We start from the raw sequence: 23,917 nt of genomic DNA, 5'->3' as shown, positions 1-23,917 counted from the left end.
CTGGGGGTGAACACGCGTCACAGCAGGCTCTGGGCCCAACAGCTCGCAGTGGTCATTCTGGCGTGCTGAGAGAGTAGCGAGCTTGCCTCTTGCTGATTGGAGGCCCTCTGGTAGTAGTAGCAGCCTGGCTTTTGTTCCGAGCCTCCCTCCCAGCAGGGTGGAACCCAGCTGTGGCCCATCTGCTCACGGGATGGCCCCAGCTCGCCTGGGGCTTAGGGGTGGAGCTTTTGCATGGCTGAAATGTCACCTGTCCTGTTCCTCTCTCCCCTACGGTGGCTTGCCTTGCTTCCCGATGAGGCAGGGAGGTACTGAATTTAGGAAGACGGACTTGGGGGCAGCCTAGCTGATGGCTGGCCGTCCTGCGCCCCTGGGGCGTTTGCTGACAGAGGTCCCTTCACTGTAAACGTGCTGGGGACAGGAGAGCGGGAGGCCGGCCTGCCTGTGCCAGCTTGGTCATCTTGCTTTGGTTCTTTTGCCCTTGGATTCCTCACCTCGTGGACACTGGACGTCCTGAGCTCGATATAATTCTCTTCCCTTCCTCGGGCCGCGAGCCTCCGGAGGAACCTGTGAGAGCACTGTCCCCAACCGGGGTGACTCTGAAATACCTCCCTGTGCCTAATAATGCTTGTCATCCTCGGTCTCAATCACGAAGCCCAAATGACATTTTGGAGGGGGAAAAAACCCCTTAAGCTATATAAAAAGCCCCACTTACATAAGGAAAATGAAGAAATAAAACCTGGGTGCTTTCTGTTTTGCTTAGCTACATGGAGCTCTGGAGTCCTGAAGCGGGGGTTGTGGGTGTGACCCCTGAGGGGGTCACCTGCCCCTCAACCCAGCTCTACCCCAGACCCTTCACTCACCTCCGTCCATCACCACATCCAGTTCCAAGCCCAGAGAACATACTCCTTCGGTCGCAGTCATTATGGAACAGCTACTGTACACAGGAGACGGGATTAGGATTGGCGGAGCTTCCTTCCTCTGCTGGGGTGTGGGCTCCCTGAGCGTGGGGTGTCCGTTCTGTTCACCACTGTGTCCCAAGGCCCCAGGCAGTGCCCGGCCCACAGTGCTCGCCGAATGAGCGAGTGAACGCTGTGGCCAATGGAAGGATGGGGATGGTCCCCAAGTCCCTCCCGAGGGCTGGGGCGTTGAGTGTGGAGGTTACCCCTGGGGTGGGCACGCGCTCCGGTGCCGGTCCGCACCTCCCACGCACATGCTGGAGGGTTCTAGGCCGGCAGGAGCACCAGGGTAACCTCATAACCTCACCCTGGCCAGGAGGGACTCTGATGAATTCTCCCACCGGGCTGGAAGGTGCTTCAGGTAGCCTTCCGGGGGCTGGAGGGGCTGGAAGAGGTTGGATGCCGGGCTTTGTCTGGGTGGAAGTTTTGCAGAGCTCCAGGGACCAAAGTCCTGGGGAAGTTGGGACAGGAGCAGGGAGACCTGCTGGCAGACGTGCGTGTTCCTAGCTGAGAGGATGTTCACATTATACTAAAGTAGAATTTGAGGAACTGCGTGTAGGCTCTGGATCTGCCCTGGGCAGACGCCTCAACAGCCTTGTGCCTCAGTTTCCCCATCAGGAAAATGTGGACATGGCTGCTGTGAAGACTAAATTAGTTAGCAGAGATCTGTGCCCGTGAGTTGGGGAGCCACCAGCCACAGGCATTGGCCAAGCACTTGGACTCGTGGCTGGTCCGAATGAGATATGCTCCAAGTGTGAGATACGGTCTGGGGATCTGAAGATGGGGTGTGGGAAAAGAAATGTAAAGTAGCTCATTAATATTTTTACGTCGATTCTGTGTTTAAACAAGAATACTTGGGACGTACTGGGCTAAGTAAAATGTATCTTTAAAATCAGTTTCACCCATTTTTTAAAAAAGATTTTATGTATCTACTTGACACAGAGAGAGCGAGCACACAAGTAGGCAAGAGTGGCAGGCAGGGGGAGGAACAGACTCCCCGCTGAGCGGGGAGCTCGAGGCAGGACTCCATCCTAGGACCCTAGCATCCTGACCTGAGCCGAAGGCAGACGCTTAACCAGCTGAGCTACCCGGGTGCCCCAGTTTCACCCATTTTTGCTTTTTAAGTGTGGCTACTTGAAAATAGGAACTCGCAGGTGGCCTGGCTGTTTTTCTGTCGGTCCCCACTGTGCTTCCTAAAGCGTTCGGATTATGGCCTGTGCGGACTGCTGGCTGGGCAGGCACTTAAAATTATTGTTTGCCTCCAAATATCAAAGCACCTTTATGTTGTCCCATCTGAAGGCCACGCCCAATGGGTTGTTCTGATCCACAAATGCTTAAGCAAGAAGACTGTAGTATGTTCCGTTGCCAACCCCTGAAACGAGCCCACCGAGGCCATACGCCCATTGCAGAAGGGGCCAAGACGGCTCTCACAGCCCCTGAAGTGGGTCTTTTCTGATGGAGGAAGAAGGTACTTTGGGGTCTGAGCCGGTGGTGGTGGTAGCTGAGCCAGTTTTCCAAGATCTTCGTAACACACTGAGTCTAGTGAGGACAAGCAGGGACCGCTCGTCCCCTCGCCGTCTTTAGAGAAAGGAAAGACAGTCTTTCCGGCAAGAGAGGTGGGAGAGGCCCTCTGGGATTGGGCTCTGCTGGGCCCCGACCAGCAAGGGCCCACACCCTGCCCCTCTGGCCGGGCTCTGGAGGCCTTGCTTGGGCGTGGGGAGAGTGGCCAAGTCGGGTGGCCTTCCAAGCAGCCTCCAAAGGCCTGATTGTCTGCGGCCTCCTCTAGCATGGCTGACGCCTTCCTCTCTGGCGGTGGGGCTGAGACAGAGGCCCTTTGGTGGCTGGCCCCGGAGGTCAGGCCATTTTCAGAGCCAATCATCCCTCCTCTGCCCGTGGCCCCTGGCCACCACCCCGCAGAGTCACCCATGCCTGCGGTGTGGGTGTGGGGAGCAGCAGCCCTGCCCGAGTTTACAGCCAGAGAGCAAAGGAAGCGAGGGGGGGCGGGCAGCAGGAAGAAGGGAACCGATGTAGAGTAAACCAGCAGGGCCTCAGCCCAGCTGTGCACTCTGTGGGGTTTCCACCTCTGCACTGGATACTCAGGGGCAGGCCCAGGGCCCTTCTGCTGCGTGGCCTTCTCTGACCCCGCCGTAGAAGTGGCTGGGTGTCACCTCTCCTGTTTTCCCTGGGTCAAAGCAGTCCCGAGTCCTCCCCTATTCACGTGCACCCCCCCTACCTCTGGTTGGAAGGTGTGTCAAGGAATTTGTGGCTGTGTTTTTAAAAAATTGCATTTACATTCCCTGAAATGTGCTGTGGGATGGGGTTTAAACAAATGCTCGCACCCATGTAGCCTGTGCTCCTGTCAAGATCTAGAAGAGTTCCAACCCTGGGAAGTTCCCTCGTTCCCCTTCTAGTCAGTGTCCACCCCCTCCACCACTATTCTGATTTTTTCATCATTTATTAGTTTTACCTGTCCTAAAACACAATATATGTGTATTTATACGGTATTCATATATAGCTGATCCTCATTATTCACGGATTCCGCATTTGCGAATTTGCCTACTTGCTAAAATTTATTTGGAATCCTGAAATCCACTCGTGGGCTATGGTGATTATCTGCGGACTTGCACAGAGGTGTGGCCCCACACACAATCCCAGCTGAGGGTGAGCGGGGCCATGCTCTGCCTGCTGGTTTCGGCCCTCATCCTGTAAACATGCGTCTTTCTTGCGATCTCTTTAGTGCCGTGTTTTTTGCATTCTTGTGCTCTTTGTCTGTGAATTTTATGTTCGGAATGTTTCCCGAGTGCAGTGCTGCCCGGTATCCCTGAGTTCAAGGAGGCTGCGATGTGCCTCATGGGGACATGCTTATCTAACCTGTGCTAGATAATCTTCCTTCAGGCACGAGTCCTGGTGCTGTGGGCCCTGAGCTCGTCGTTAATGAAATCAACAATGCATATTACATCAGGTGTCTTTCAGCAGAAGCACAGATAAAACAAGGTTATGTACTGATTAGTTGATGAAAAGGTTGTACCCAGAGGCTGGGGGGAACCTAACCCTATATTTCCTCTGGGAGCAGTGTTCACTATTGGCTAATCCGGTATTTGCAGTGACTTTGTGGAGCGTTGCACGTAGTGAATATGGAGACTTGACTCTTTTGTCTGGCGTAGTTCAGTCAGAGATTGTGACGTTCATCTCTCTTGTTGTGTGTTACACGTCTGTCCTTTTTGTACTGCGAAGGAGTATTCCATTCCGCAAGTGCGCAGTTGGTTTTTCCATTTCCCTGCGGAGGAATGTTTGGGTTCTTTGGCTCGGGGGCTGAATAATAAGTCTGCTGGGTTCGTTTGTGTGCAGATCTGCTCTACCCACTTCTCCCGGGTAGATGCCCAGGAGTGGGATTGCTGGCCCATAAAACAGGAGGATATTTAGCATTTCAGCAGCTGCCAACAAGCTTTCCAGAGGCGCCCTGCCCTGTAACAACCCCCGCCCCCCGCCGCAAGCCATGTGTGAGAGCCCTTCTGTGGTTCTTGACCGGCTCTGTCACAGGTTTCTCTGGGCTCTGCCCCATGGGTGACTTTCTAAACCAGCTCCTCTCTGACCTCGTGTCACTTGGCTGACACCCTTCCAGCTTCTTCTGTTGAAATACTGTGATTTTCATCCCCCCCCTTTTTTTTGTGATTTCCACCCCTTTTTTTTACACTCACAAGGCTTTGATTCCCGCCCCGCCCCCAGCCCCGCCCCGCCCCGCCGGCTTTCACGAGCACAGAACACTTCTGTGGTTTTTGCCATTTCTAAAAACTTAAGCACAACTAACTGGGAAAGTCAGAAACTCTGAACAAACAGAAATAACGATAAAAGGGGCCCGTCATTCTGACTAGGGGTGGTCACGGTTAAGATAGGCTTTCGTTCTTGCACACACAGATATTTCATTTTTTAATTTTTATTTACTTATTTACGTGTGAGAGAGAGAACAGGCTGGGAGAGGGGCAGAGGGAGTGGGAGAAGCAGGCTTCCTGCTGAGTAGGGAGCCCAGTGGGGGGGCTCAGTCCTGGGACCCCGGGATCATGACCTGAGCCGAAGGCAGACGCTTAACCGACTGAGCCACCAGGCACCCCAGATAGTTCATTTTTAAGCATCTGAGTGAACGAACATGAACTTTGTTGGAGAATCGAGTCTTCGGCGGGAGTTGTCCTGGCGGAGGGCCCCTCGGGATGCCCGAACACCAGTGCTCAGAGGCCAGCCCGTGAACCCTTTCCCCCTTCAGCTGCTTGTTGGAAATGCTACTTCTGTTCAGTTTCTGGTACCCGCTGGGAGCCTTTGTGTCACCCCACTGGCGTGATTTTTTTTTGAAGGCCAGCCAGAGTCTAATTTTATGTAGTCCTTAGAGAATCAGAGCGGAGAGCTGGGGGCCACAGGAAGCTCTTCTCCGGACCCTCCTGACAAAGCCCTCTGCATTCCTCCGGGGAGCCCGCCGCAGGAGGGAGCTCCCTGCCCGGGGCGGCCGGAGTGTAGGTCGCTTCTGGTGGTGAGCCAGTCAGTCTTCCCTCTGTCCGGCCAGCAAGCAGGCTTCCTTAGGATCGGACCCAGTCAGTTGCCGGACCAGTCCCGTGGACCTGTCCCTGTTTAGCTTTGCCTCTGCATGTGGGCGTCTACCTTGTTTTCTGTTTTGCGTACTTTAGTGTTTTAATAATATTTCTGTGAACGTTTTTGTTTTTTGTGCCAGCTCTTTTGAGAGGTAATTCACACACCGTAGCCCATCCTTTGAAAGTATACAGTTTGGTGGTGTAGCCGCCAAATGTATACTGTACATGTATATATGTTTATCCTGTATATGTGTATAAAAATGTTTTATTTTTTATTTATTTCTAAAGGTTTTATTTATTTACTTTGAGAGAGATCGAGCAAGAAAGATCACAGAGGCGGAGGGGGAAGCTGACTCCTTGCAGAGCAGAGAGACTGCTGTGGGGCTCGACCCCAGAACACTGAGATCGTGAATTGAGCTGAAGGCAGACACTTAACCGGCTGAGCCACCCAGGTGCCGCCCGGCCCAGTATCTGATTTTAGAATATCTTTCTCACCCCCCAAAAGCGAGACCTCCCCCATTGGCAGACGCTCCCTGCTTCTTCTCCCCCAATCCGAGGCAGGCGCCAATCTACTCACTGCCTCTGTGCGCACCCATTTGGGGCCGCATCTTTGATTTTTTTGCTTAGGAAAAATCCTGTTTAATTACTGGATCATGGGGCGCCTGGGTGGCTCAGTGGGTTAAGCCTCTGCCTTCAGCTCAGGTCATGATCCCAGGGTCCTGGGACCAAGTCCCACATCAGGCTCTCTGCTCAGTGGGGAGCCTGCTTCCTCCTCTCTCTCTCTCTCTCTCTCTGCCTGCCTCTCTGCTTACTTGTGATCTCTGTCTGTCAAATAAATAAATAAAATCTTTAAAAAAAAATTACTGGGTCAGATGGCATGAAAGTTTTTTAGGGCTTTTGCCACGTGGTGCCACACCGCTGTCCTGAAGACTTGTCCACATTTAGGCTTGCACCCACTCCACGAGCTGCACCTCGGTGACACTGTCATTGTTCCTGTCTTTGCCCGAGGGCCAGTGACATGTGGTATCCCGTGTGGCTCCTGGCAAGGGGGAAGCACGTGGCTCCTGGCAAGGGGGAAGACTGTTTCCTGGGCTGATCAGATCTGGGAAGGGTGCCAATGGTGGGGGGTGGAGACAGGCAGTGGGGGAAGGACGGAGGAGGGGGAGTCTAGAGGCGCAGGGCGGGATGCTGCCGAGCCGGGCTGGGCGTGCAGGGCCTGCTCAGGGGCCCCTTGAACTCTGTGTGCCTGTGGGGAGCAGAGGGCAGGGAAGGATTGAGGCCCAAGAACGGGAGTGCCCTGGGGCCGCCTCGAACCCGTGGGCAGCATGGCAAGGCAAGCTCTAGCCTGCAGGGATTAGGAAATTGAGGCGGAAACTTCCTTCCTCACCGCGATGAAGCTAAGCCATCATTGGTTTCGAGCAGCTTTCAGAGTGAAGAAAGCAGGCTGGCGTAATGAACCCGTAGCCCAGAATGGCCTTAAATACTTCCTTTGTGGCTTGGGGAGAGGTTCTCCCCTTGAGGCTGGAGCTTCAGGTGCATGGGAGAGAGGGCAGAGGTGGGGAAGGCCCGGGGTGCCAGGTAGGAGGATGCTGGTTGTGTTATCTACACCCACGGCTCTTGACCTTGGCCGTCCCTTAGATCCATCTGAGGTGCACTGGCCGCCGCATCCCCAGACTGGAACCAGAGTCTCTGGAGGTGGTGGTAGAGAATGGCCATCGGCATGGTGGGGGGTCAGGGGGCCCAGCACCCACGGCCTGTGAACTTCCGTGGAGCCAGGAGGAAGACTCTTGCTGGGGTCATTGGTCCAGGTCTGCCCTGAATGCTTGGCCCCTTTTCCAGAACCTGTTGACTCCCAGAACCACCCGGGTCTACAGGCTGCAACCTTCGGCCAAGGAAAAGCCTTGTTCAACCTGTGGCCAGAATAACTCGTTCACTTGTGCCCCACAGAGACTGCCCCCTCCCAGCCAACTCCCAAGCTTGACTGCTTGCCCTGACCCCTGCCTTGATCCCTTTGTGGCACAGTAGGGGGTTCCTGGGTGTGCGATCCCACGTGGTGTGTGGTGTCAGGGCGGAGTAGAGAGGATGCCCTGGGGTGGCCACCCTCCTCACAGAGAGAAGAGCAGGCACCGGGATGGGGCGAGGCCCAGACCAGAGCTGGGGTTGGTGGGTGGAGGCCGGGGAAGGTTTCAGGGCCCCGTGGGTTAGCCTGATGGAGCCTTCTTATTTCAAACCTTATCATACCAACCAGAGGTACCCCCTGGGTTGTCACCCAGGTTGGCTGTGCATTTGGCCGAAGGAGGGCTGCAGGGTCGGCTGCCCGGCCATCCGTGGGAAGGAGGCAGGAGTGCTGTCGTCCCCAAGCTTCACGCTGAGGCTGCTTTCTGGTCTCCCTTTTCATCAATCCAGCCTTTGCAAGGAAGTGGGGAAGGGGCCATGGCCCTAACCCAAAGTTGCTTTTTGGCTCTGGGTGCCTGGGAGATCGTTTTATCCCAATTTGGGATAACTGATTTCACATGGAACATGGCCCTGGCGGGGTGTGTCTGCATTTGATCAGTAATACTTTACTGGTTCTTGAATAGTTTTCCTGGAGCTTGGGGGGGGGGGCGGGGAATGCCAGGGGCCAGAGTGAGAGCTGGTTCAGTCCTACTGAGGCCAGAGGGCTTTACCTTTCCTCTGTTCTACGGATTTGGGGTTCCACTAATTGATTGATTGATTGATTTGAGAAAAGATTCTTTCTCTCTAAAGCACTTTGTGAACCACAGCTGTGCACAGAGAGATGACCTGAGCTGTCTGTCACCGGGCCCTTAGCAGGCCGTGGTGATAACAATAATCACCAAATGTTCAGTTCCTGGCTTTTTGTCTACTTGCGGTGAATTGAAAAGCTCCTTTATTAAGGCCCGTCTCCCTGCTCTGGCTTCTTCAGGACATTACCATCCATCCGTGTTAGTGGTGTTCCGCCCCGGTACCCAGTCTTTCTTCTTAGCACCTGGAAGACTGTAGAAAGCTCTGGACCAGTGCCAGAGGCCGTGCCCCTCCCTCTTCCCCCAGCCTCCTGGATGACAGTGATCAACCTGGAAGGAGCCCATCAAGGGTTAAGGTAGGGGCTCTGTCTTCCAGGAGGTTCTGCCGGAAAGCGGCCCCAGGAGGCGTGAGCCACAGGGGTCTTCCACTGTCTCGGAGGCTCTCCCAGCAGGAAACCTGGCCCCTCCTGCAAACCCCGGGGAGTGTCCCCCCATGAGTCCCGCCTGCTGCCTGCGGTGCACGATGGGACGTGTGTCTGTCTTCCCCTGTCCTTCCTCTCCAGCACCACACACACCTCCTCGTTCAGGACTGTACTTCCTGTCGCCTCCCATGTCCCAGGGGCCCCGTCGGGAGTTTCCATGTGTCCGGCCCAGCTGGCTCCCTGTGGCCACATTGATCATTGTAGCTGTGCACACGCCTTTGGCTTTCTTACCTTTTCCCCAACCTGCACCACCCTCCCCTCCCTGGACTCTGCCTTTCGGATGCATCCAGTCCTTGTCCGGGACCTCCCCTGCGTTCCTGTGGTCCGTGGGGCTGCCAGGGCCAGAAGCTACCTGGTCTCCGCCCTCTGAGAGCTTGTCCTGTTAGATAAGGGGAGACGTAAACCTCGAGCCCCACCTGGGCCACAAGCCACGAAAGACAGGTGGACGAGGCGCTCAAACAGTCCTTGGTGGCTCTCGGCCTCCTGCTGTACATCATTTAAAACAGGAAGGTGTCCCTAGTCCTTGCCCTTTCCTGTGGGAATATTATGATTTTTAAAAGAATCCCAGATGGCCCCTTTGGAAGGCATTTGGACAGTTTTTTTTTTTTTTTCTTTTCAAAATGCAACATACTCTTCCCATACATCCCGGCAATGTTGTGCTGTGGTGTTTATCCAGATGAACTGAAAACATGTCTACACCAATGTATTTATAGCAGCTTTCTTCATAATTGCCCAAGCTCGGAGCAAGCCAGATGTCCTTCAGGAGGTGAACGGATACATAAACGGTGGTCCGTCCAGACAATGGCATCTTACCCAGCACCGCTAAAGAGAAATGAGCCATCCAGCTGTGACGAGACGTGGGGGGACCTCAAATGCATATTACCGAGCAAGACATGCCAATCCGAAAAGGCCACATACTGTACAATGCCACTTCCATGATGTTCTGGAAAAAGGCAAAACGATGGAGACACTAAGAAGATCGGCAGTTGCCAGGGTTAGGGGAGGGAGGGAGGGATGAGCGGGGCCAGCACGGAGGATTTTGAGGGCAGTGAAACTATTCCGTGTGCTGTTGTGATGATGGAGACGGCTCATACACATTTGCGCAAACCCACTGGGTGTTCAGCAGCTCACTTAAGTTACGGACTCTGGGTGATGGTGTGTGAATGTGGGTTCATCGGTTGGAACAAATGTAGCCCTCTGGTGGGGGATGCTGATAGTGGGGGGAGGCAGTGCACATGGGGGGCAGGAATGTACAGGAAATCTCTCCCTTCTGCTCAGTTTTAACGTGATCTTCAAACGGTTCTGACAAATCATTTCTGTTAATGGAAGTGCCAGAAGGAAGCCAACCAAAATGATAAAACTCATGGTAGAAAAAAGCCCCCACCAAGTCCAAAGATCTTTCAAACACCTGCTCCCACCCGCCCCTACCCCCCAACCCCCAGTTCCCCAAGCTCCTGCAGTCATCCTGGGAAGCAGAGGCCCCGGGCACAGGTACATTTTCTGCTGGGGTCTCTTCATGCCCAGGACCCTAGGCCGCGTCTCTGGTCGGGAGGGGTGGGTTTGGCCTCCGCCTCAGAGTTGCAGCCAAGAAAGGGCTCTGCTTGCCCCCCCCCAATACCGCCCAGCGAGCTTTTTTGTGGATTTGCTGGTGCCCCAACATGTGAAAACATGAATCTTTGAGCCCTTGGACCTTTTCTTCCTCTTTACTCTCTGAATCCCTCTTATAAATGCAGTGTGTGGGGACACCTGGGGGACTCAGTCGGTTAAGCGTCTGCCTTGGGCTCAGGTCATAATCCCAGGGTGCTGGGATTGAGCCCCGCATCAGGCTCCCTGCTCAGCGGGGAGCCTGCCTGCTTCTCCCTCTCCTTCTACTGCTCCTCCTACTTGTGCTCTCTTGCTCTGTCAAATAAATAAATAAAATCTTTTGAAAAAATAAATAAATGTAGTGTGTGGACTGGAGAGGACCCAGTGTCTACTCATCCTGACTTTGGGCATTCTATTTAATCATTGAACATCTGTTTCTTTGCCTGTAAAATGATGATAATGATGTTCTGTGGGTCTGTTATTAAAGGAAGAAACGTGTCTAAATTGTGCCCCACCGTTCTAAAGATAGGGTCACAGGGCTGGATAACCTCCTTCCTGAGATGACCAAAAAAAAAAAAAAAAAAACCCAACAAAAAAAAAAACCACCAACGAACCTAAACCAGACCAAGTGTGTAGACCAAAGGTTCTCAGGACACTGGACATCAGTCAACACAGAATGGTGATTTTTGAGAGACAAGAAGCAAGTTGAGGCAGAGCCCGCTGGACTCCTGTTGTGTTCAGATGCAGCTGACAGTCCGAGGAGATAAAGCAGCTGGAGTGAGTAGGACTCTAGCAAAATCTTTACAAAGCATGCATCTGAGAAAAGCACTTGTATCCCTGTCACAAAAGTAATTCTCAGGGTGCCTGGGTGGCTCCATCAGCTGAGTGTCCGATTCCTGATTTTCAGCTCAGGTTGTGATCTCAGGGTCATGGGATCGAGCCCCGCGTCTGTCTCTGTGCTCAACATGGAGTCTGCTCCAGATTCTCTCTCTTCCTCTCCCTCTGCCCCTCCCCCCTTTAAAATAAATATATCTTTAAAAAGAATAAAAGTAATTCTCATAGCTCAACCAAAAGAAAAAAAAAACGGGCAAAAGATCTGAACAGCCCCTTCCTTAGAGAAGATAGAGACAGTAAATCAACACGTGAGAAGTTGCTCAGGCAATAACATCGTTCGTCACTGGAAAGAAGAAAATGAAAATCCCAATGTACTGCGGCCCTCGTAGAATGGATAAAACTAAACAGACTGTCATTCCAAGCGCTGGGAAGGATGCAGAGGAATTAGAAGTCTGGTAAGCTGCCGGTGGGGCCATACAATGTTGAATTTCTCCGGAAAACAATTGGGCATCTTCTTAGGAAGTTAAAGGTATACTTACTGTAAGACCCAGCCATTCAACCCCTAGGTCTTGCCCCGAGAAGAAAGGAAACGCATTTCTATACACATACTTGTGCATGAGTAGCTGCATTTACTTGTCACGGTCCCACCCCGGGAACATCTCAGACGTCCAGCCACAGGGCAGCGGAAAAACGCGTTGTGATGTGTTTGGACAGGCACAGGACACTACGCAGCCATGGAAAGGAATGAACACTTCCTACGTGCAACAAGAAGAAGCCAGACCAAAGAGAATACATATTTATATAACCTCTAGAAAACACAGACTCATCTGTGATCCCAGAAAGCAGATCAGTGGTTGCCTGGGGAATGGAGGAAGGAGGATGTGCAAAAGGCACAAGGTGGGGAAGAATCTTGGGGGATGGTGGGTGTGTCCACTCTCCTGTGTGTGGCAGTGATTTCACAGGTTTCTATAGCTGTCAAAGTTATCAAATTGTACACTTTATTTTTTTAAACTTTTTTATTAGATTTTATTTATTTGTCAGAGAGCAAGTGGGCACAGGCAGGGGGAGGGGCAGCGGGAGAGGGAGAAGCAGACTCCCCGTGGAGGAGGGAGCCTGATGCAGGGACTCGATCCCAGGATACTGAGATCATGACCTGAGCCCAAGGCAGATGCTCAACTGACTGAGCCACCCAGGTGTCCCCAAACTGTACACTTTAAATGTGTGATGTTTACTCTATGTGACTTATATCTCCTTAAAGCTGTTTTCCAAGAGGTCATGCTGGCTACAGTTTGGAGAATAGATTTCAGGCAGTGGGTCTAACGGCAGGGGAGAGAAATGCATGTCCCCCTCTTCTAAACATGTAATTCCTTCTTCCCCTTACTTTCTTCCTGGTTTATGAGCTCAGATGATGAGAGTAACATGGATGACATTTTTCTCCTTTTCCGCTGTTGGACATTTCTCTAAAATCCTACAGCTAAGGGGCCACATGAAAGTGCAGGAGTCGAGTAGCCTTCTTGCTGAGCCCTGCCTTGCGAGGACTCCGCATTCTCTTTCCTGGACCTGCTACTACTCACACTCGTGGTGCCCCGACACCAGATGTGCAGGCTTTCCTACCCGCACCAGCGGGCTGTCCCAAGACCCCATTCAGTTCCGACACTCTCAACCCGTGGGTGGCACAGCCCTCTCAGACCAGGGCTCAGTCCCACAAAACCGCCATCACGTCAGATGCTATCACAAGTCCCCATGGTTTCCTCCTTGAGCTCGACCATGACTAGGACAGCTCACGGAACTCAGGGAAACAGGGAAATATAAAATCATTATTTTATAATAAGGCGTGTGCTAAAGGATACAGAAGAACAGCAGGAAGCAGGGGTGCATAGGGTGAGATCTGGGAGGGTCCCGAGCGTGGAAGCTTCTGCCCCGTGGAGTGGGGGGATGGGCACTCTCCCGGCACGTGGACGCGTGGGCCATCCCAGAAGCTGTCCAAACCCCATGCTTTGGGGATTTTTCTAGCAGCTTCATGTAGACATGATGGATCATTAACTTCCTTTCCAGCCGTTCTCACCTCTGGGAAGGATGGGGGTGGGGGAGAAAGTTCCAAGCTTCGAATCATAGCTTGGTCTTCCCAGCGACCAGCCCCCATCCGGGACGCTCCCGTCACCAGGAAATTCCAAGGGATTTAGGAGCTCTGTGTCGGGAACTGGGGTCAAAGACCAAGTACTAGAAGGAACTGGGGACAGAGACCAGTGGATATGTTTCTTATGTCACGAGCCCTAGGCACTTAGTGAACTCACAGGGCAGGTCTGCCGGTGACAGGTCAACGCTCCTGTCACAGGGAGAAGATTCTGGTTTCCCGCATCCTTGGGTGACCGTTCTTCGAGGACAGTCACCTCGCTCCCCGTCCCCCGGCAATCTAGAGGGAGCATGGGTCCGAGCGAGTGACAGAGAAGCCTTTGTGGGGTGGGTGTCCCTCCGGGAGGGCAGGCGGGGCCAAGTGAGGGTCTGTGTGGGGGAAAGCCCCGTGGTTGAGAAGCCCCCAGGTGGGAAGACAGCCTGTGTGACCAGGACAGGGCAGAAGGGGAGGTGGGCTGGGGCGGTCGGTGGGCACTCTGGGGCAGGGCTGGGCTTGGGTTCAAATCCCCGAGCAGGGGGTATATTGAACATGAGAAAGGACACCCCCAGAGTGTGGTGGGAATCGCCACATCTGACGACCCGAGAGGGAGAACGGGAACTTTGGGTTGGAACCTGGGCTCGAATTCCATCTCCCAGACCTATTAGCCGCGTGCCCGTCGGCAAGTTACAGGGCCTTTCTAGATTGTGAATAAAACGCGTTTATCCAACAAGTCCTTCACTGGATGGAAACTCCCAAAGTGAGGTTGGGTAGGTACGTTACTCCCTAGAATATGACATTTCCTTTTTTTTTATTCATTTTTTTCCGACCAAAGGAAGACTAGACCTATTTCCTGCCTGTTTAGTACCTTCCTGTGCATGTACCACAAGGCCCAGGGATGAAATACCTTCCCACCTACTTGGCTTCTTATGGGCTCTTCCTCGCTGCGTGACCGACGGCTGAGAGCACCAGCGGCTTCCTTCCTCGCTTTGTGCCCGTGCTGGACGGTCGGAGAGGCGGGAGAGGGGGTCAGCAGCCTGGAGGGCGTGGGCTGCAGGAGTCAGAGTCGGGGCAGGGGGAGGCAGAAGTCAGTAGGTCAGAGCCCCGCAGGTGGAGAGGAAACCAGAGGAGAAGCTTCGGGGGTGGGGGGTGGGGAGGAAGGCCTGGCGCAGCGATAAAGACACAGGAAACCCCGAGAGGCCCGTGCCCTTGTCCTTGTCCCCTTGGTGATGCTGTCATCCTGCCACTCGCTTTCCGAGTGGGAACGGGAGAGGGGTCTGACTTTATTCCCCAGACCCAACCAAGAGGAGTCCACATCCTCATGGTAAGTCGGCAGCATCCCACAGACTCAGAGATGCATCGGGCCTTTCTTCTTTGGGGCCCCGTCGGAAGGCTGGCCGTCATCCCACACCCGCCCCGTGGATAGCTGGAAGGGCTGCCCACCCCCCAGGCTCTCCCGGCCCCCCTGCTCTCTGCCACTCACATCGCTACAGTGGGTTAAGCCAAGAGGCCACCGTGATCGACAGGGAAGAGGTGATAATTGCCTCGGGGGTGGTTTCGTTGCCTGTTCCCGGGCGGAGTTAGAATTCTGTTCCTTTGATGTCCTGTCTTGTCTGGGGATGGTCTCCTTTGTACTTCGGTTACTGCCCAAAGAAAGCTTTGTTGGCTGTTGTAGGGATCTGGAGTCAGGTCAGTCAGGGGGCTTGGGATGGGTGTTTCTGAAAGTGGATCTCAGGGTGGTCTAGTGAGTACCTTGCCAGGGCCTGAGAGTGGATGTTTTTGGAGACAGTGTTTTCCTTCATTATCACATGTGCTGAAGACGGAAGGCGAGGGCACTGGGAAGTTTGCTAGGGTGCTGGAAATATTCTGTCTTGCTCTGTCTTTGCATTACTTAGGTCATCTGTCCAAACCCATCGGATGGTAGACATCATTTGTGCATTTCACCGATCATGGATTTTATTGTGAAAAAATAATGGGGGGCTCCTGGGTGGCTCAGTGGGTTAAAGCCTCTGCCTTCAGCTCAAATCATGATCCCAGGGTCCTGGGATTGAGACCCGCATCAGGCCCTCTGCTCAGCGGGGAGCCTGCTTCCTCTTCTCTCTCTGCCTGTCTCTCTGCCTACTTGTGATCTCTGTCTGTCAGATAAATAAATAAAATCTTAAAAAAAAAAATAATGGTAGGGGAGCCTGGGTGGCTCAGTCAGTTAAGTGTCTGCCTCCGGCTCAGGTCATGATCCCGGGGTCCTAGAATCGAGCCTTGTGTCAGGCTCCCTGCTCAGAGGGAAGCCTGCTTCTCCCTCTCCTCCACACTCATGCTCTGTCTCAATATCTCTGTCTCTCTCAAATAAATAAAATCTTTAAAAAATAAAAAAATAATTGTAAGCAAATAATAAACTCTTAATGGTTTCCAGGCTGACGTGCTTAGGGATGAGGGGGACTGCTGCCTTCACTTTGCTTTTAAAAAATGCATGAAAACTAAGAGGGGTTGTTGGACTGATTGACAGCGGATTGTTCACGATTGTAGAATGGGTTGGGGGGAGGGTGCGTGCGGCTGTTTCTCCTGTACGGTTCTTCCAACCTCTCTGCTCATTTGAACATCTCATAATAAAATGCCGAAACAGAAGAACTGACAGGAACTACTGCTTGTGCCCTCTAGAGCTTTCCATAAGCGAATTCCTGAGACAGCTAAGTTTCCAGGCTGACACCACACTCCTCCTGCAGGTGGCCTCACCCGCTTCCCCCGGGAGCGCTGATGAAGCGAACGGACGGTCCTTGGCTTGGTGTGCCCTCTGCGAGGCTGGTGTGGTCGCTGTGGGTGCATTGCACGAAACGGGTGTTAGCTTGGACCTCCTTGAGGGAGACGCAGTCCGTGACCTTGAATCGATAAAACTCTGAAATGTGGGGCTTCCTACCCTGTAGGCAGAAGCCTGGGGATTTGCAGCCGGAGACCAGCCTGACCCAGATTTCGAAGAGGGTGCCCGAGCTCCCGCTGACCAAGAACTCAAGCTGGTTGGCTGAATCTTAATGTGAGACAATACACTGAAACACATTCAGATGCTTTTTTGACCTAGACTTCTGCCAGCTATAAAGTCACGCCTGCTCTTCCAAGAACTCTTTTTTTTTTTAATAGAGAACATGCAAAGAAGTAAAACCAACCATAATTTTATAAGCTCAAGAAACCACTCTTTATATTTTGGTATATTTACTCCCCGGATTTTTTTTTAAATCTCACGCACTGATTCTGTCACTGTGATGTTTCTCCCTCTGTCCCAGTCACGTAGCCAGCGGACTGTGGCGTTTGAGTCCAAGAGCTGGACCTCCGCTTTGCCGTTTGGGGTGGAGGCGGCCAGTTCTGGAAGCTGGGGGTTTGCAGAGCGCCCTGATGGCTGCTCCTGGGAACATGCAGGGCAGTGGAATGAACCTCTTTTTCCAAACTGAGAGCTCATGAGCAGAGAAGGTACCAGGTTAACTCATGCCACGTGGGAAGTGAGTTGGGTGGGAGGCTAAAGGTTAGAGCCCGTCTCATCATGTTGTCTTCAGAGCTGGAGGGCGGCGCAGTAGGGGGGCCTGGGGTCTTGAAGGGACAGCAGGTGGGTGTAGGGCACCCGGCCAGGGAGCCTGTGAGAAAAGGCTAAGCGTGGGGGCCCAGGGGGGCTTGTTTGGAGGTGAGGGGCAGGGAAGAGCATTGGCTTTGCGTTCTGACAGACCTGGGGCTGGGGGCCTGATGCTTTTGTATCAGGATAGTCAACCCCATGAGTTCCCAAAGAGAGCTGAAGGAAACAATGTTGACATCGCCTGACCTGCGTGCTTGGCTATTAGGATCATGGTGTGGTGTGTTGGACATCATCTGATGAACAGTGGGAGTCTTTGAAAGGCTTTGGGCTGGGAAGTAGGGTGACAGGGCAGAGACTTTCTGACTATCACGCTGGCGTAGAGGACAGCAAGGGGTGGGGGAGCGGGGCTTGAAGCTCTTTCCTGCAGTTGCAAAGCTAATGGAGAGAGAGAGAGAGATCGATCTCAAAGGAGCAATCCACGGGGTTCGGTGATAGGCTGGTTATGGCCGGGGAGAGGCATCTCACTTTGCTCACTGGCTTTTTTAATGACTTGGTTTACACCATCCCCCCCACCCCGACTCACCGGCATGTTCTTGCCTTTCAGGAGCCTGTGTGAAGTGCAGCAAAGGCGTGTTCGGGGCTGGCCAGGCCTGCCAGGCCATGGGGAACCTCTACCACGACGCGTGTTTCACCTGCGCAGCCTGCAGTAAGTGTGGGGGGCGGGGGTTGGTGGGGAGACAGGGAGTGTGGGGCCCGTGAAAGGGAGGACAGGGACAAGCATCCTTCCTGGAGACTCGTGACCCGGGCCTTCCACAGTCCCAGGGCTGGGCAGTCTGGTGTCCTTTACAGCCCCAGACCAGGGCCCATTCGAGGAAGGGGATGGGCCCCGAGTGCCAGCCGTGGTAATGGCCCCGAGGGCCGACTTTGGTAATGAGTTGAGTGGGTTCAAAGCAAGCTGTAAGAACGTCAGGTTTGAAATGAAATCTTGCCGTTTGCGATGACGTGGCTGGAACTAGAGGGTGTTATGCTTAGCGAAATAAGTCAATCGGAGAAAGACAACTATCATATGATCTCCCTGATATGAGGAAGTGGAGATGCAACGTGGGGGGTTTGGAGGGTAGGAAAAGAGTAAATGAAACAAGATGGGATCAGGAGGGAGACAAACCATAAGAGACTCTCAATCTCACAAAACAAACTGAGGGTTGCTGGGGGGAGGGGAGGCGGTAGAGGGGGGTGGGGTCATGAACACTGGGGAGGCTATGTGCTATGGTGAGTGCTGTGAAGTGTAAACCTGGTGATTCACAGACCTGTACCCCTGGGGCTAATAATACATTATATGTTTATTTAAAAAAAAAAAAAAAGAATGTCAGGTTTGTAATGATTATCAGAGGTCTCAAGTGGGGGAAGTGTTGAGATTCCCCACCGTCCGCTCTGTTGTCAGTTACCTCCCCCAACCGTGGGATCAGCCAACTCCACGTCGGTTACTCCCGGGGGAGGCAGGTCCTATTATCACTCTGCGATCCTGCTCTGATCTGAAGGCTGCTCCGTGCATGTGACGTGCAAGTGTGTGCGTGAATGCCCGTGTGTGTCCACCGCAAGGGTGTCCGGGCCTGTGAGCACACACACCTGCGGGCATCTCTACCCTGCACACACACAGTGACTAAAGCAGACAGTTAGGAGACCGGGCCTGTGCCCAGCCCTACAAACTGCTCGTTGAGTTGATGGCAGCCCCCGGAAGATTCTGACCGAGTCAGGAGTTGAGCCTGTCTTAGGGTCTCTAGCAAAGATTAATTTTGAGGAGCTTTTTTTTTTTTTTTTTAAAGAACGTCCCGCTGATTTCTCCAGTTCTAGAGGGAGGCTTGCGGCTATCCATTCAAAGGAAATGGTTCTCGATCCTGGCTGTTCCTTAGAATCCCCCTGGACATTATAACAGCCAGTGATGCCCCAGTCCCATCCCGACCAGCAGAGCCGGAAGCTCTAGGGGCGGAATTTCTAGGCCAGGGTGTGGTCAGGCCTAAGCACCCGGATCAGTGCCAGGCTCTTCAGTGTAGACGTCTCTGGAGAAAGGATCGAGGAGAGATCTGCTCTCAGCTGTTTTGGGCCACAGCCGGGAGCCTCCTGATTCCGAGGGCAAAGGTACGGGGTGGGCACGGAGCTGCCTCCTGGCCTGCCCAGCCCAGCGGTGCTGGCTAGGCCTGTGCCCAGGTTCGGAACCTCCTCCAGTCCTTGCTGCAACTGCCCATAAACGCGTGCCAGAGAGTTGACAGTTTGCGCGCTGATTGGTATTCACCTCTGTGGGGAAAATTGTGAAAGCCTTTGAAGTGGGTCAAAAGGCAGCTTGGTGTCCTCAGTGGATATGTTGGGGTTCCCTGGGGGTCGGTTTCTCCGGGTCCCAGGCTTCTTGCCTTGTCTTTGAGCCACGCTGTCCGTGTAGGTTATGGCATCCTGATAGTAGCGCACACACGATGCTTGTCCCTAACGGTGCACACCGTGCCTGCTGGAGAGGCCGCTGACCGGTGCCCTGGGAGCCTGCTTCCGACGGCCATAGAGCTGTGGTTCTTTGCACTGTCCCAGTTGTAATGTCTTAACTGCTTCCTGCCTTATAGGGTGACATTAAATGATGAGTGACATTAAATCTTTGACCGTGTTGTCTGAGTCTTAACTGTACGAGAGTTGCGATCTTTCTTCTTCCTAGAAGATGATCTTTCCGTTTTGGCTTCTGTAACTGTTTCTCAATATTTGCTGTTTTCTAGGGGAAAAGAAAATATTAAGTAGAAGCTGGTTTTCATCTCAAACAATTGCCAGTTTTTCGGGGCTGGGGGGGCGGGCACTGCTGAGTCTGTCGGGACAGGACTAACCAGCATTTCCATAATGGGTTGAATTTTTCTTCAAATGATGACCAACACAGACACTTAAGGGAAACACAGCTGGTTGGGAATTTTTCTGGGTCTAGCATCTAAGGCCCTTGTGTTCTGGTTTCTGTTGTAATGCTTCCTATAATTTGTCACAAACTGAACTCTCTCTTCTGCCTCCGTATCTCTGATCACACTGCCCCGCAGGATCTGCTCTCCCCACTCACTTCATACGTTTAAGTTCTGTCTAGCCAGTAGGGCCCAGCTCAAAGGTTGCCTCTTCCAAGAAGCCTTCCCTGTTCTCCTAGTGGAAGAAACGGCTTTGTCTTGAGCTCGGCATGCCCCAGTGCTGTCACGTAGTGTGAACCACACTCTCTGGGACCTTGTGCCAGCAGGCTGGGCCCTAGAACAGAGCTGCTGTAGGAATGAGGACAGAGCCTCCATCCCATGGGCAACGCTGCACATTCCTGTTCCCCAAGGGGCCTGCACCGCTCCTGTCATGGGTAAGCACATACCTTCCTCCGCACTTGTGGGGAGCACTTGGAGACGCCGGCAGGTGTCTGAGCAGCTTCTGTTGGGCGCTAGAAGTAATTTACCTTTGTTCCATTGGCTTCTTGCTGCCCTGTAACTCCCTTCAGCAGAAGGAGGCCCCTGGGCCCTCCACATCCTGGCCCGGCAGGTCCTCAAGTGTGTCTCTGTGAACACTGGCGCCGTGCAGACGGCACGGCTGGGGCTGGGCCTGTTCCCTCCTTTGTTGGCAGAAGGAAAAAAAAAGTGGGGGCCCAGAGAGGAGAAGAGAATTTCTTAAGACCGAAGACCTCGCGATGGGGCTGGCACCAGAATCCAAGGCTCCTGGATCTAATTAGCTTCGCACAGCCCCGTTTTTCTGGTCCGTGAGTGTGTCTGTTAGTGAGCATATAGGTGTGTGTGTTTTCTCCTTTCTTGTTTCGTTAGGAAAATGATCTAGCTTACCCCACTCCCTGCCATGGAAATAGGTTTCTGTATGTATGTACCCATTTCCCGGCTGTTACTGATGCTTTATGAAAACAGTGTGTCGGGGTCCTGTCGAGGATACCCCAGAGGGGCACCCAGCTCCCCTGGGTCCTTGTCCCACACATTGAGAAGGAGGACACTGAAAGAAAAGGGTCCAGAAGACTCCAGTGGGGGTGGGAATCACGGGATGCCAGCCGCCAGCGCCGAGGTGCAGGGCTGTGCTGGGGGAGACTGATGAGAGACTGTCTGGCCTGGGACAGCTCCCGGGGAGCCACGGGCGCCCATGGACGATGCTGATCCGGAGCCTGCCTGCAGCCTCCCACCCGCTGTGTCCTGGGAGGACGGTGAGGGGTTCTGCTCCTCAGACAAACCCACACTTCAGTGGATGGTGCCAGTTCTCTGGGACACTGCGGAGGGCTCCCCGACACAGCACTTGCGTTTCCCTGCTCCCCCAACAAGAAGCCACAGGACAGAACACAGGAAGAAGAGCAGGGGCAGAGACCCAGCACAGGTGTGGCTTTTGTTTTTCTTTTATGGATTTTATTTATGTATTTGAGAGAGAGACAATGAGAGAGAGCATGAGAGAGCAGAAGGTCAGAGGCAGAAGCAGACTTCCCATGGAGCAGGGAGCCCGATGCGGGACTCGATCCTGGTATTCCTGGATCATGACCTGAGCCAAGGGCCATTGCTTAACCAGCTGAGTCACCCAGGCGCCCTGGCACAGGTGTTTTTACCTGGACGTTTTCCCTGCCAGGTTTTGTCCCAGCAGATACGCAGTTCTCCAAGCTGGGATCACAATGCTGTTCCGTCTTTTCTGATGTAAACCTGCTGTGAACTCACCCACACCTCCGCGGCCTCCAGAAGCACGATTTGAGCCGTTACAGAGGAATTGGTGGCCTCATGCCACGGGTTTGGGGCACGTGGCTCACGTGGGGTTTGCCAGTGTTTACAGGCAGCCGCTCCCTGCCCGTACGTCTTCGTGCCCTGCACCCTCTCTTCCCTCTGCTGAATTGTCTCTGTGGTGTTCTTCCCGGGAGGAACACTGGGCGTGGTGTGGGGGGCATTCGTGTGGTTTGTTAAAGTCCCGCCTTTCTCCACAGTTCCATGGACGGCCAGTGTGTGTGGTTGCCATGGGGATGCGTGGGGGGGGTGTCTCCCTTATCCCCCCCAACCCCCGCTGCTCCTGCCCACCCCAAGTGGCAGTGCCCTCAACTGGGGCCCTCGGGAAGCCATTGGCACAGTGTGGAGCAGAAGGAGGGTCAGCACAGAGAGCAGGCTCGACCTTGGCCGCGGCCACACTCTGTGGCAGACGCCGCGTGTCCAGTGGCCTGAGGAGACGCTGGCGCCCAGCTGTGACTGAGAGAGGGGGAATGAGGAGGAAGAAGGTGTAGGTCAAGGGGGGCCCACCTCAGCACCTTCTAGAACAGACCGTGAGGATGAGGGAAGGCAAGGCTCCGTGTCCTTGCTTTCGGCAGTTTTGGGTCCAAAATGTCAGATTTTGTTCATTTTGTGAAGACCAAATAACTTTCATCTTGAAGTCCAGGTGAAACCTGTTTGCCATGTCCATGTTCATGGTTGCTGTAATTTTTTTTTTTTTTTCTCTCTGAGCTGGAAATGATGGATCAGATAGGAGAGTCCATGTGCCCTCCTGCCCTGAAGCCCACAGAGCACGAGGACCGGGGCCTGGGCATGGGATGGAGGACAGGCAGGTCAGAGCTGATGGAAATTGTGCCAATACAGGCCTGAACTCAGGGAGAGGCCACAGATGGCCAGAGGGGTCCACTCGGGACGGTGCTGGGATGTACAAGTCACGGCCAGAATGGGTGGCTTTTAGTGTCGCTGGTGCTTCGACTCTCAGGTGGGAGGTGTGCTGTGATGTGCCCACTGAGCCTCCGGGAAAACATACTGTGAGATGAGGAATGTACGCCACCCCACCTTCCAGAAGCCACACACTGCGCCGTTAGAGATCATGAATGGATCTCGTAGTGAAATCTCACCCTTTTAGACCGAGTCAGGCCAAAGTCTGTCCGAGTTACCAAAAAGCCTGCTTCTAGAGCTCTAAAAATGTACCATTTCATTACTTCAAGGAAAGGAAACAATGAGAATTAAGCCCAACTTTGTGGAAGAGAGGTTCTTGAATAAGTCGGTGGTTGGTGACCAGCACCCCATTATCCAGCATGTTCTGAAGTGGGGGGATTCTTGTCAGCTGGTTTTATTTTTAAGGTTTTATTTATTCATGTGAGAAAGAGAGTGACAAAGAGCACAAGTGGAGGGGAGCAGCAGAGAGAGAGGGGGAAGCAGGCTCCCCACTGAGCAGGTAGCCTGATGCGGGGCTCGATCCCAGGACCCTGAGATCATGACCTGAGCTGAATGCAGACGCTTCACCGACTGAGTCACCCAGGCACCTTTCTGTTTTGTTTTCCTTACAAAGTCTAAATACTGCCCCCAAGATCATGTTTACCTTTTTTTTGAGTGGGGGGATTTTGTATATTACTTTGTCCGCCAGTATTTGAAAATACTCACAGAGTCTGAAATAGTGGCTCTGGCGCTAGGGAGGTTTTCCTTTAGCTCTTGGCCCGCCTGCTTCCTTAAACCAGCCATCACAACATTTATCAGTGGTTCGTAGGTGCGCTTCCTAGCTTCCTGTCGGCGGACCCCACGCCGAGCCCTGCACCCATGGGTGCTGGCGAACCAGTCCTGGGATGTTCAGGGACTCGAGCATTCTTAGCAGCCTCCGTTTGCTGAGTTGCAGACAGAGGCCTGGGAGTGTATTTTGCTCCTGCCCCTGTGTTAGATGATCTCCACTTGGAGGGAATGTGTGCCAGAGGAAGCAAGCTGGCTCTGTCCCCCCAGCATCTAGTCCTGGGGCTGCGTGACGGCCAAGTCTGGCTTTTCCGAGACTTTCTGGTTGCGAGTGCAGGAGAGACGCCTTGGGTTAGGAGACAGGGGACCCTGTCCGCAGCCGGGTGAACCCATGGCACAGACGGGGATGAAAGCCTCCGATGCCTGCATTTCTGAGCCGTTGAGTCATGCCCATGTTTCTTGTCACATTCAGCAGTTATGGGTAAGCCGAGTGAGTCAGCTGGATCTAAGGGAAAAGCCAGGGATCAAGAATGTGAGAAAGGAAGAGTGGGCACATCCTAAAGGAAGCCAGTGGGCGGGGAAGAAATGAGGAAGCAACAGAAAGAGACGAGCAGGGACAAAGGGCCGTGGGGGTCAGGGGAGGGCAGAGGGG

At 53.5% G+C, this 23,917-nt stretch overlaps 1 protein-coding gene across 1 annotated transcript in view; it reads left to right on the top strand.

The window, feature by feature from the left end:
* LIMD1 (LIM domain containing 1) overlaps positions 1-23,917 on the top strand; it is a gene marked incomplete at its 5' end in the record, with an annotated part of 60,474 nt that overhangs the window by 10,024 nt on the left and 26,533 nt on the right. Inside the window, one exon of the mRNA XM_080803544.1 lies at positions 17,442-17,543. Within this exon, the coding sequence (XP_080659670.1) occupies positions 17,442-17,543 (102 nt within the window). The remainder of the gene's footprint in view (positions 1-17,441; positions 17,544-23,917) is intronic.

This window comes from Martes martes (genome assembly GCF_963455335.1).
Source record: "Martes martes genome assembly, chromosome: 1".
Lineage (NCBI taxonomy): Eukaryota > Metazoa > Chordata > Mammalia > Carnivora > Mustelidae > Martes > Martes martes.
Note: the sequence above shows the minus strand (reverse complement) of the source record. Positions and strands in the feature narration are given on the sequence as shown.